Here is a 13,215-nt window from a genome sequence, read left to right on the forward strand (position 1 = left end):
TTCTGCACTGGGGTAATTACTCTTCCCAAGCCCATAAGCGAATTTCTTCAAGCCTGGCTGAGTTGCAGCAAACCCTTGAGCAAAAATATTCTCTGGTACTCTAAAAACCCAAATACAGGATAATCCATCAGAGTAGGCTGCTCACACGTGAATTACTTCCACTGTATCTTATTTTCAATGTGAATATTTCTTGGTGTACCCTCAAGCTTCTTTCTCTGAGTGTCATCTGCCTCACTGAGAGGCAGCAGCCCACTGGCAGGCTGTGAACAGGGAGAGAGTGAAGGAGTCTGCATCACCCCATGGAGCCCGAGTGTGTGGACCAACCAGGGGATGCTGCCTCACCTGTAGCAGCATGCCACCAGCTGTGGTGAGGCCTGACTCTCACCCCAAGCTATCAATCAGCCCTACAAAAATTTTTGTCCACTAAATTGTTTTCCCTATCATTTCTTTATGCTTATATTCATTATGCTGGTAAATTCTGTGATGAGTCAAAAAAAAAACCAAGTAGCTTGCTGTAGCGCAGTTCTTGGAACAGATCAGAGGAGAGTACTGCACTTTTAATACAAGGGCTTCTTAGTTTTTTCTATATTTCTTTTATGGCCAAAACCAACCAAAGATAATGGGAGCAGTAGTGGATTGATAGTAAAAATCTCCAGTTAATTTATGGTCAGTGACACCTGCATTTGGAGATTGTAAGTAAACAGTGTATGTATCAGCAGACCTTTTAATTCTGCTTTCCAAACGTGCTGCTTTTATTGAATGGGCATAATTCCAAAGGACACTCTACTTCTGAGGAATGAGGGAAGAAGAATAGAGTCAAAAGACACAAAAACAGGTAGAATGGGTCATATTAAAGCAGCAGGCACGTGGCATTCACATCACCAACACCCTCTCTCCATCTCACTGCTCTTCTGCCCTTTTCATGCGGTGAGGTGGGGACAGAATACTCATGCTGGAAGAACCTTGTTTTAGTATGAGCTCATAGAATACAGAGCCACAGGAATCAGTAAACATACAAAAAAATACCTATCTAGAAGAGCTATCAAAACTCACACGAAGCCCTGAAGTATTTGAGATAGGGCCTCTCTTCATCCATTTTTCTGCATGCAAGCCAAGACACTTAGCCCAAAATATGAGAATACAGTTACCCTCCTCTCTGGGAACACCAGCCAGCAAAAGCGCTGAGGAACCTGGCCTGGTTGCAGGTGTTCCTCTCAGGGGTGCTGAAAACCACCATCATTTCTAGGGCAGTCCTTCACCACCAACAAAATGTTTGCTTGGCCACTGAAATCAACATGTACAAGCTCAAGACTTGAGAGAATCTGATTTTTCTATAAAAAACAACACAGTTTCCTCTTTTTTAGCATGCAGCATTGGAAGACTTTGTCCCTCTGGCACCTGTGCGATGCATTAACATGCTCAATACTTACTGTTTAGCTAGTTCCATGGATATTTGCTCCAAAGAGCATCCTTTTGTCTCTGGTATAAACACAATGATGAAAGCAAGGGATGCTAGGCTCATTATTGTGTAAATGAAGCACACCCAGGACAAGCCAACGAGCTCTACAAAGGAAGAAAACAAGTACTTTCAAATTTGCAAATGTTAAATGTTTTTTTTCTGTTGCTGTGTTTTTAATACTTTTAATAACTTCTCTTAATGCCCAGGAGAAGTTAGGAATAAGCTAGGCTGCTATTCTTCACTCACTTATTTGTGCCTGGCCACAATTGGATAAAGAAGAGTGAGCTTACTTTTTCTAATACTCCATATGAAAGAAAATTGATGAGCCTGTACTGACCTATTTAGCATGAACGTATTGATTTATTTTGCTTGCGGTCACTCTGGATGCAAACACTGAGTAGCTATTGTTATTGGCTTGTGCAAAGGCACCAGGAGTCACAAGAGTCTCGAATTTTCCCCCATGTCTGGTTTTGTTGCACATTCCTTCATGGAGCAAAACCAAGCTTTTTTCACGCTGTTGCTGTTGTCTCCAGCTAATCCTCCCACCTGTCAGTTCCCAGCATTTCCGCTGCAAGTCATGGGTTGCATGCCAGAAAGGGATCAAAGAATTAACTAATGGGACCAGCCAGGAGCTAGTGGTTTTCTGAGCCTACGGGCCAGGGGCAGCTAGATCCTTAAGCTGAGGGACGCACTCTGCAGCCCCTGGAAAATAGTGTATACAAACCAACCAGGCTGCTGCAGCCCCCTTACCCTCCTCCCCTGCTAAAACTAAGCCAGACAGGTGAGACGTTTGTCACTTGTGTCATGAGATAAAAATTGCAGCTGAAGCTGTTAATCCAGCCAGTATTTTCTGCACCAGATAAAATGCCCATTATGCTGGCCACTGTGACCTCCACATGTATTCATTTGAGGACAGAAATTCCAATTCTGCCTTTCTGCCATAGACTAGGAACACTTATTTGCTTGTACTTACACTTTCACAAATCCAGATTAGACCCAGCTAAGCCAACAGAGTTACTGCGGCTTTACATTAATTGAAACTGAGATCAGAATAATGGCTAGGTGTGCTTTAACAAGTAATGCCATGTGATAGGAGGGGACCTTCGGGTGAAACAGTTGATGCTGAGGGCTTGACATCTGAACTATCTGTTTTGGGGGACATTTCCTTAGGAATAGCTCTTGTGATTTGCTTCTGAAGAGGACCCTTGATCTAACTAAAGTGCTAGTGTGTACACAATAAGTTTGACATGGCATAGTTTTCCTAGTTTAATCAAGGCAGTACTCAAGCATTTTTCTCTCTTTTCTTTTTTAAGAAATGAAAACACAAATGTGAAACCCATTTTAGTCACAGAACATGTTTATTTTCAAATCTGTCTCAGAAAGCATCTAACACACTGAAAATCACCTCAACTTTTTGTGGGTTCCTTACTTTGCCTTTGGTGGAAAGTAATGTAGAGTTAAAGGCAATTTGAATTTCTGTTCCCTTATATATTTTGATTTTCAGCATGTATTTTCCTCAGAGTAAGACTGAAAACTAAAATTTGCAAAACTTCTTTTGAAATAAAATTAGAAAAAAGATTTGCCAATCAATGAATTTCAACTTTTGTTTATCATCATGTAATAAGTTACTATATAGTAGTCTGCTTTCTTGCATTGAAACATGAAACATTTTTATCTTACAAAGACAACGTTTTTTAAAGGAAATTTTCTCAAAGCTGGGACATTCCTGTGGAAAGGAATTATTTCAATGGGTTTGTCTTTAAAAATACTTGATCAGAAAAGCTGCAATCTGATCTAGAGGAGAATTTCCATTAACTTCAGAAGCCACAGGACTAAATCCTAACTATCACGTGTTTTCAGCCCACTAAGGAAATTAGTTTTTTAAGAGATGGGGTTCAGAGCCTATAGAGTCAATGTGCAAGGTGCTTTAATAGCCAACACTGCGAGGCTGTAATTACTAGCACAAACTTAGAGACATGTGGTGGGGATGGTGCTATTACAGCACCTAAAAAAAGGTCTATATTTGGCTCCTAGGGCATCATGACTGCAATTTTTGCAATGTTATTTATATAGAAAATTTTCATATTGCCCATCAGGAGAATATTGACTTGGAAGGACACAGAGAAATCTTACCAGTTACAGTCAAAAATGTCAAGGAGATGAGGAGATTGATACCCCAGTTCATGCTAGATGTCAAAGCCATGGCGCGTCCTCTGATCCCACCAGGAAAAATTTCACTCAGGATCAGCCAGGACACTGAAATGGAAGAAGAAAAAATATATATATAGTCTCTTAAAGGATAACTTCCCTTGCCATAAATTCAGAAAGTCTATGAATATAGGTGAGGATGCCTGAAAGAACAAGCTGATTTTCATTTGTTTTGGCTCAAGCCCCTGAGGACCGCTCATGCTCTGCAAGCAGCAAGGGCCGCAGTCAGCATCACCCCAGGGTATTATCACTGCCTGGTGCCTTGCGAGTGAGCCACGTGTGGAAACATGGAAGGCCTCAGGGAAGTGAGATGTGACTGCACATCTGTGTTTGAAAAGGAGCTCTGACTAAATAACTCTCAGGTGACGTAATGCTAATGGAAGTGGGGCAGCAAACCAAAGTAATCTTCAGCCTTGGAGTGGCACTCTGTGTTTATGCCACCTTATAGATCAACCTGCCACACTGAAGCAGGTTTGCTATTCCAGCTGTCCACTCCATATAAATAATATTGTTGATGTATAAATGAAGACAGGGGGCCAGGATTTTGGGTCTTTCATATCACACCACAACACATATGATCTAAATCTGGTGTTGCAAGCCCACAAAACCAAATTCAGTCATGAAGAGCTGGTTGTGTAACCACCTTGATAGCAAGAGGGAAAAAAAAAAGAAAAAAGAAAAAGGAGACACCACATTTCTGCACTATTCCTGGTTATCTAAAAATCAAAGACTAAAATAAAAGAAAAACCACCCTCCTTTTGTTCGTAAACAAGATGCATTAGCAAGAGGTTGATGTGCGGAGGGGTTGTGGGTTAGCGGGTGACCACAGCACAAAAGCAGAGATACATGTGGGTGAACTGTATCTTCAGACCCTTGGACACAGTCATTATAAATTGGCCCTGTATGGTGTTACTTCTTCAAAATAACTGATAGGAGTTTCCTCCGAACACTTGCACTGGGCAATCTTAAAGTTACATTTTAAAAATAGAATCCTGCATGTCTGAGTGTGCATTGTGCCGGAATATCCTTTTGGATGCCTGTGGGATTCCTGTGTGACAGTAATGGTAAAGGTAGAAAAAAAAAGGCTTGGAAGGAGACTGTAAAGGACCAGCTAAAAGGGGGGGGAGGAAAACCAACTGACCCTTGAGTCAACAGAGCAGATTCAAGCAAACTCCTCATTTCTTCGTACCACAGATTTGAATTCAGTAATGTTTTCTGGAGCTGGCCCAGATTTATTTTTTTACAGAACAAAATAAAGAGCTTCACTCCCATGGTGGGAGTGACCTGGCAAAGTGGTGATTTTATTCTGAGGAATAAGAATGAAGACCGCAGTGTGTAATGGCCTAACACTGTTGCACATATTCAAGTGGCACAGAGTCGTAACACAGCCACCGTGTCTTAACGGCTGTAGAAAGGCTTTTCTCTTTTTTCTGAATTTGATGACAGTAAAGTTTAATACACTTGCTGCTGACAAGACAAACGTTGCTCTAAAGAAATGCCTTGTGCATGTTCTGTGAGGTCTGTAGACACAAGAAGGGGCAAAGAAGAAGAGAACTGGCTTCTCAAGAAGGTATTTTTCCTTGCCAAGCCAACAAGCCCTGCATCTAAGTAAAATCAGGCCCTGGCAATGCGTGATCTCTTTATTGTATTTTGCCCTCCTTCAGCATTGGGACTGTTGAACTACATACTGCTCATCACAGCCAATACAACACGCTATGACAGGGAGTTCTAACTAAAATGCAAAGCAGCAAATGAGATGCAAAGGAGCCCTTCTCAGCAGTGTATACACAGCTCATGGAGTCTGTCTCCATAGGAGCGTCTGGCAGCCAGCAGCCGAACTCAGCTGGGAAGATGGTACGCTAAGACTGGCAAAGAGGATATTCACAGTCACATTAGACAAGATTAAAGTCTGAGAGAATTCAAACCTGCTTTCTGCATAAACCAACCTCCAGATGTCAGGATTAGGAATAAACTTTTTCTCCCAGTACTTTCTTCTATATTTGCTTCTTCTCGAATCTTCTCGCAAGCAAGCTGCAGTGGCTGCTCAGAGAGGCGCTGAGTGAGGAGGATCACATCCTGTGCACTGACACGACAGCCCCTCCAGACTGGGCAAGCTCTGAGCGTGGTGATCGTCAGCAGCGTTATGGACACTGGCAGACGGCTCATGCCACAGCTGAAATGTGTGGCATTGTGCCAGCTCCAATACCATGCATTTTTCCAAGGACAGATGGGTCCTTTCAGGCTAACTACAATTTGTCTGGAAGTTTGAAACAAATTGTTTTCCTGTTAAGAAACCAAAATACTTAAGCATCTGCATCAGCCACAGTAATGTTTAGCTACTCTTATTTCAACCAGTTATTTAGTTCAAACAGATCCCACCAACATACCAGATCTGTTCTTCACGTCTGCTAATGGTAACTACTTCCTCTGGCATGGCTCTGACCTCCACTTAGCTGGTGAGGAGTGGATAGGCTTACTTCCCGCAGAGAATGAGCAGTTGTAGAAATATGAGACTTATTATATTCTGTTTATCCCTTTCTCCAAGCTGAGGCAGCGATGATGATTGACTCTCTGCTTTTAGCACCTCTCTGGGATTGTTTTTACTATTTGTACCTTTGCCAAAAAGCACCAGCTGCTGTAGGCGTGGCAGAGATGTAGTTTTCTCTTGAGGAGCCAGCAACTAGGTTTGGGCTCCCATTCATAATGACTGCTGCTCTGTCTGCATGCAGCACTGCAGAAATTGAACCTGCATGATCCCAAAGTCACTGCAAAATCAACTGTATGCTCTGCCCTCACCAGTCTAAGCAGCAGCATTTTAGAAGTGATATCAGCCCATCCTTGATAAGAGGATCCAAATAACACCATCCCACCACCACCTCTCCTTCTTTTATGTCATCTAACATTATTTCAAAAGGATGCTGTGATAATAACCACATTGCACACACTTAGTGGTTTTCAGTGTCTGCTCTGGCCACCCTTCGCTGTTGTTCATAGACTAGATGGGAAAAAGAGCTGATGCTCTCCAGACCAGATGTGAGTAAGAGATGAGACTAAGGACTCAGAATGAGTCTCTATGCTAAATTCAACAACCGCAGGATTTATATATGCAGGGGCTGCAGGTAATAAATCATCTTTGCTGATCTTTGCAATACATTGTATGTTGAGAGAACTCAAAAAAGATTGTACACTTGAATGGTCTTTTATTATGGTATAATCCAGGGGAAAGAACACCCACTGCAAATGCAGAAGAAAATATTGCATTGGGTCAGAAAGCTTAACTCTTTCATTAAATGTCACAGAAACTTGACAACCTGATATTCCTTGCCCACGGAGGAAGAGCAGAAGATTCAGGCAAACAAACTAATCTTTTACCAGGATGGAGATTTTCACCTCTAAACAAAGTCACAGGGGCTGTAAAAGCAGAAAACAGAGTAATAATGGAAGATTTTAGCTGCTCCCATTAAGGCTGAATAAATTGCATAATGGAGCATAGTGCTGAGACTACATTTTAGACACCATAGATCGTGGTTTCTTTTACTTTAGAGGAAAAACACCTGCAAATCTTACTTCAGTGCTGAGCAGTGGTAGTTCAAGATGTAACTGTCATGAAGATGCTCTGTTATATTGGTTTATTGGTTATAACATTTCAAATTCAACATTCTTATAGAAATGGAAAGCTATTAGCATGCCACATTTTGTTTCAAAAGAAGAACAATGTTAGAGTAAGCATATTTTCTATTAGAAATTTAAAGAATAGTCAGGGTAAATGCTTCAGTGGAGTGATGGAGAATGTTCAAAGTACCTGATTAGAGGCTTAAAATACACATATAGCCAAATAAAATAAAAAGAAACAGCTCAGCACAGATACACAACTGAATGAAGAAAGCTGTTAGAAATAGAAATATGCCTTCCATGAAGGTTCATGCTGTGTCCAAACAAAGAAAACACAGTATAACTGCTGAAAAGTTATTTGCAATAGCATCATCAGGCAGCCAAGTATTTCAAGAGTCTGCTGGCTGAGAGGCTGAGAAGCCAGGAATGAAGGAGGTTACATATGCCAGCACTGAAGAAAATATTCTGTGGGGATCACCCCAATAAACTGCTGTACCAAGCTGCTGCCTGGAGCTAGGATAAATCTAAGTAATACCACCAGCAAGAAGAAAAGGAGGAGATGTACATTGTCTTGAGGAAGAGTAGTTTAGTTTTGCTCAGGAAAGCCAAGTCTCTTTGAAAGAGTTAAAGAACACGAGGATCTAAATGAATGAGCTGCTGTGCTTTTCAGTTTCAAAAAGCTTTGGTGGAGTGTCCTGGGATAGGAGAGAAGATATTCATATAGATTAATAACTGTTTATAATATGAAACAAAGGACAAGGTCAGTTTTCACAGTGAAAGGAGATTATTAGGTCTGCTTAGTATATTTCTCAGGAAAGGGAGGTGGATACACCTACAAAACCTACTGATTGTACAATAGTATTTAAGGTAGTAAAAATAAAGAAGGATCATAACGTGAGGATACTCTTCATTCAAGTGAGGTACGTGAATGAAACATGTCCCTCTTTTTACTTTATTCCTGCAAGGAGGCAGAAACGAACTGGAAGACGCTCGCAGCTCAGCAGCGCTCATTAATGAAATATTGGATTCCATTGGTATTCATTTTATGCTTAGCATTTTTTAGTTTCCTATACCTGTATTATGTGAGATCAAGTTCTTTATGGTGAGATTTGGAAAGTGAATGTTGCAATACTTAAAAGGATTTAAACTTCTAAGTTATAAACTCTGGAAAGAGATTAAGTGGATTTACAGCTTAGGGAAGTAGGCAGAAGTATGCAAGACTTTCAAAGGAATGACTGGGTTATCAGCTGCAAGAGGTCCAACGGAAGAAAAGGAAAGGATTATCCCACCATTAATGTAGGCTGATCATCTAAGAACATGTAACAACTGATCGGTGTTGGGGAAGGATGCAAGCAAGCCACTGCAAGGCTGCCACAAGAGGAAGGAAGTCAAAGGGCATGGGTAATGACTGGCTTTGCCAAGCCCAGATTTACTTCCAGGCTTATGGAACTCCACGGGTTCTTCGTTTACCTGGTTTCTGACTCTACACCACACAAATAACAAGATGGCCAACTACTTCTCATGAAAGGTCAGCTTTGGTGCTGGCTTGCCTTGATTTCAAAGGACACATTGCAGGGGACGGCACAATACTTTGCAATGTGCATAATGATGAAGTGTGTACCCGTGAGGTCACACAGCACAGAGGCGGAGATGGGATCTGGGACAGGGGAGATCTGCTGCTGTAATGCAGAAACACTATCCTGCCACCGCCCCCAGCACCCACACAATGCAACCCCTACAAAGGCTTTGCAGCAGCTCCAGTGAAGGAAATTTGGGAGACTGGTAAAATCAAAGGATGCTTAGACTGGAAAGAAGAGAGGACGAGAGAGAGTTTGTCCTTTTCCAAAGCAGGTAAAAGAGATATGACGCATTAAAAGTACACTGAAACTCTGCCTTTGTTTTTCGCAAGACGACTGTGACTATTATTAAAAATCAATGACTCTACTTAATGAGAACCATTTGTCTCTCTGGCTCTGCCTCGTGAAATGAGACTGAAGTGACTGCTCAAAATTAATAACTGCAAATATGTAGCAAATGAGTGGCTGTATTACTTTGGAGAGCATGTAAGCTGCCAGCAGAGTGCCAGCCTGCCAAGAGTCAAATCAAATTCTGCGTGTGCATATTACAAGATGTGGAATTGCTCTATTTCTGAGAGATAAGGGACTGAGGATAAGCCTCAGCTAATTTCATGCCCCTACCTGCATTCTGATTGCTGCAGGTGAAGACAGTATATCCTTCTATGGCTTCTGAGGAACTTCTTTCCAAGCACATTTATGACTCTAGGTTGCAAGATACCTGATACCATTGATGACCAAACAGGAGCTTATGCGGTGTGGCAAATCTTAATATTTTTTTTTCCTTTTCTTCTAGTACACTGCATTCCTCTTTCTGATGTTTAATCTTTCAGACTGACTCCTTCAAGTAACGTATGTTACGACAAGCGGAATTTAATCCTTTTATCTCTGAGGCTGTACGAGAGTACATAAAAACTGTTGTCCAGTGTTTGCACTACTTGCATTACTATCTAATAGACAGGCTGAACACTGGTGTGCTTTTGTAAGGAACTTTGCAGTGAAACATAGAAATCACCCTTCACTCACACCTCCTCCAGTATGCATTAGAGCAGCAGGAGTTTTTGTGGTGAAGAGACTGTGAGACCAACACATTACATTCTTCCCGTGTTTTCTGGGCTGTTTGAGAAGTAGGGCAGTGAGATGTACTTCACCTCTGATTTTTCCCAGCAATTATTCCTCCCTGAACCTTCTCACTACTGTGAGCTTTCATTTTGATGCCTTTTTAAATATTATTATTATCATTTCCATCTCTGTGAACTTGCAAAACTGTAATGCCTGGTATGGGGCTTCCTGTTTCAGGCAAGCTGTTCAGTATATTCTTAAATCTATTTTTGGTGATCTTCAGTTGCCATCCATTTTCAGCTTGCAAGAATAGTCACAAACAAGAAGAGCTTTCTTATAGACAGTGATTCCTATCCGAAAGATTTCTGTACAAAAAGTGTTACATGTGTAGAATTGTCTTAGTTAATGTGATCTGTCGCCCATCTTGCCCAATAACAGTGCTCAGCAGCAAATATATCAGTAGGGCAGTAGGGTGCATTGCAGCTTTACTTTAGGCAGGCATATAATAGTCTGCACCTCTTTTCAGGTCCCCTAATAAAGTTGATTTGAACTGATGTATGAGATGAAAATTCTCTTCGCAACTGAATTTCACAACCACTGTCGCCCTTTCTCATCCTTTTTTTACACACTCACACTGTCCCAGCAAGACAGAAAAAATCTTGTGAGGCAAGCAGAAAGAAAAAAAAAAGAGAAAAAAAGAAAAAATAGAAACAAGCCTTGAAGGGAGAATGTGTTTATTATAATAAATCACATACTGTCATCCAAAAAAGGGGCTTTTAATTAAAATATGAAATGTGTATTCCTGTTTGTAGGTGTTTATTTGTTCAGAATATTGAATCCAGGATAATCCCCTGAGGCATTTGCAGAGGAATGACTGCAGAAGCCAGAGGCTCTAATTCATGAGGAAATTGTGCATGGATTAGTTCTGATTATCACATATTTCACTTCTAAAAGGTATGGAGAGGAGAAATTAACCAGCTGTGTTGAGTAAATGAACCTGTTTTTCCAGTATCCAAGGGACAATATGGGTCCTTAAGGAGGTGCACAACAGAAAAGAGCTGTTGAGACACAGCAGCTGGGGACAATTTAGGACTTTGCTCTTGGAAAACAGAGATTGTGCATATGCTTTAGAGAATTCCCAGTGGAAAGGATAAGCAACCTTTTACAACGGTGATTTATTCAGTGACAGGCCTGCAGTGATCCATTTTTAAGTCCCTGGTGAGTCACTGCTTGTCATTATTTGCTTCGCTTCGGTTGTTGCTAAAGAGAGGCAATGAGGAGGAAGGTGTGAAGGCTCTAGGTCCATCCACCACAAATTATCTTTTTGTTCTCTTTCATTCATAACTGTTTTCTGGACTTAGGGTTTATTTTCAAAGGCAAAGAAGCTGGGTGCCCTCCTGTGTCCCCTTTCCCTTTAAGAAAATCTTCCTGGCTTTCCTCACAGAGCTCAGTGACACACAAACTCAGATGCCACGGGTAAGGCACTTTGACTGCCAGTTTATGCCTTCCTCAGCAATGCCAGTAAATTGCATGACTGCATACCTTTATCTTTCTGGCATAACTGTTTTCTCATACTTTATAATACATCTTTTAGCTTTATGGTTTTTATGAGTGAAATAAAATGCTGTCTTTGCACTTGAAGTCCTACTGACAGTTCTAGTTTTTGCACAAATCTGCCCCAAGACCAGCTTGCCTCTAAGAAATTCCTTTCAGTCCTCTCTCTCAAACGAAACTAGATTTTACGAAGCTTGCCATATGCCCTATAAAATTTTTCATGGAGTTCAGTGTCATGATGATCTTCTCTGTGAGGACATGGTCAAGGAAAATGAATATAAACATTTTTTATTGTCTTTTATAAGATTTTCAAGGGCTGCTGTTATTTACTGAATGCTTAAATGCAACACTTGACCTACAAATAAGAAGGGCAAATTTGGCTAAAGATAGGCAGCTCTGATTATCGTTATGAGAGCTTGTACAAGAAGGTGTGCTAGACTCACTTGACGTTGCACTTTACAGAAGTTAATGTCCCTATGGAACAGAAGAGGATTGCTAGGCCCAGTTACTAGTTAGAATAAAAGCAAAATTCATTCTCTAGATTTTTTATTAAATGAGTCTGGAGGTAAAATACTTCATTTTGGCCAGTGGCTGCTAACTAACCAGCATTGAATTTTAAAACTGTGTCTAATTTTAAACACAGAAGCCATTCCTCTTAAGCAGAGCCTTTGTGTCTGTAGTTTTATTAACACACAACTATTAGTAGAGGGGTATTTATGTAAGTCAGTGACTTGACTGACTCAAGTCACTGTTAAATAGAGCATAGTGCGCCAAACCACAGGGAGTTCCCTTCCTTTTCTAGGTAGTTCTTGGATGGCCAAATTATGTGCTCAGCAGCAGCAGGTTGAACTGCTGTCTTTGCAGAGACACAGGAATATTGACTGGGACATGGTGTCACTCCCTACCAAGGGCTCTGTCTTTCAGCAGGCAAAGCCCTTGGCCTGATCTCCTAAAATTTTCCCTCATTCACATACTTAAAAGTAAATTTATCAACAGAAACACAGATGTCAGTGAAAATGATGTCCCAGATTTCTGGTGTGCATCTCAGTATATAGCTTAAGTTTGGTCTCAAGGCTGAACAAGGCTACTCTCCTCTTTGCAAAATGGAGTCTTAAAATGATTGAGGAGAAGCTCCCACTGATTAACCTCTGTGACTGGTATTTTAAAGAATACATCCTGCAATTTGAAATCCTGTAATTCAGCATACAACTATCCAAAAATATCTTAAATTGGCTTGCATATCACTAGCAATCAGCCCATAAAAAGGCAAACCAATTCCTGAGTTAGCAGATGTGTTAACAAGAGGCTTCAAATAAACCTTGTCTGGGGCAAGGAAATAGGGAAAAGCAGGCAGTCCTTATTCCTTACTTTATTTTTAACTTTGCATGCCTTGTCTTTGTACTGCAGCTTGGTAGCACAAACATAGTATAAAATAAAGGCCACATGATGCACCATTTGAATAACATAGGAATAATGAACTAGATAAATACTAAGAGTGTCATATTCGAACCACATAAATGCATGCATTAAAAGATGATTCAGTACAAATTATCAGTACTAGGAATCTTGTAATAAAATAAGGATCCAAGATAATTTTTTAATTATCTATAATAGAACTTTCTGTACTGATCCTCAGCGAAGCATGCACATTTCCAAGGTTTATTATTCTGGTTTAGATCCAACAAAGCATTTAAGTTCTTGCTTATCTTTAAGCACTTGATTTAATCCCCACTACTATCTCCTTTT

The 13,215-nt window shown here is 40.7% G+C and overlaps 1 protein-coding gene across 1 annotated transcript in view; it reads right to left on the reverse strand.

The window, feature by feature from the left end:
- The window catches only part of SLC2A12 (solute carrier family 2 member 12), a 35,291-nt gene that overhangs the window by 6,014 nt on the left and 16,062 nt on the right, over positions 1–13,215 (reverse strand). The window contains exons 3-4 of the mRNA XM_009559711.2: positions 3,593–3,715; positions 1,431–1,563 (exon numbers count right to left, since the gene is read on the reverse strand). Of these exons, the coding sequence (XP_009558006.2) occupies positions 1,431–1,563; positions 3,593–3,715 (256 nt within the window). The remainder of the gene's footprint in view (positions 1–1,430; positions 1,564–3,592; positions 3,716–13,215) is intronic.

The sequence above is a fragment of the Cuculus canorus genome, chromosome 3 (genome assembly GCF_017976375.1).
Source record: "Cuculus canorus isolate bCucCan1 chromosome 3, bCucCan1.pri, whole genome shotgun sequence".
In the NCBI taxonomy this organism is placed as follows: Eukaryota; Metazoa; Chordata; class Aves; order Cuculiformes; family Cuculidae; genus Cuculus; species Cuculus canorus.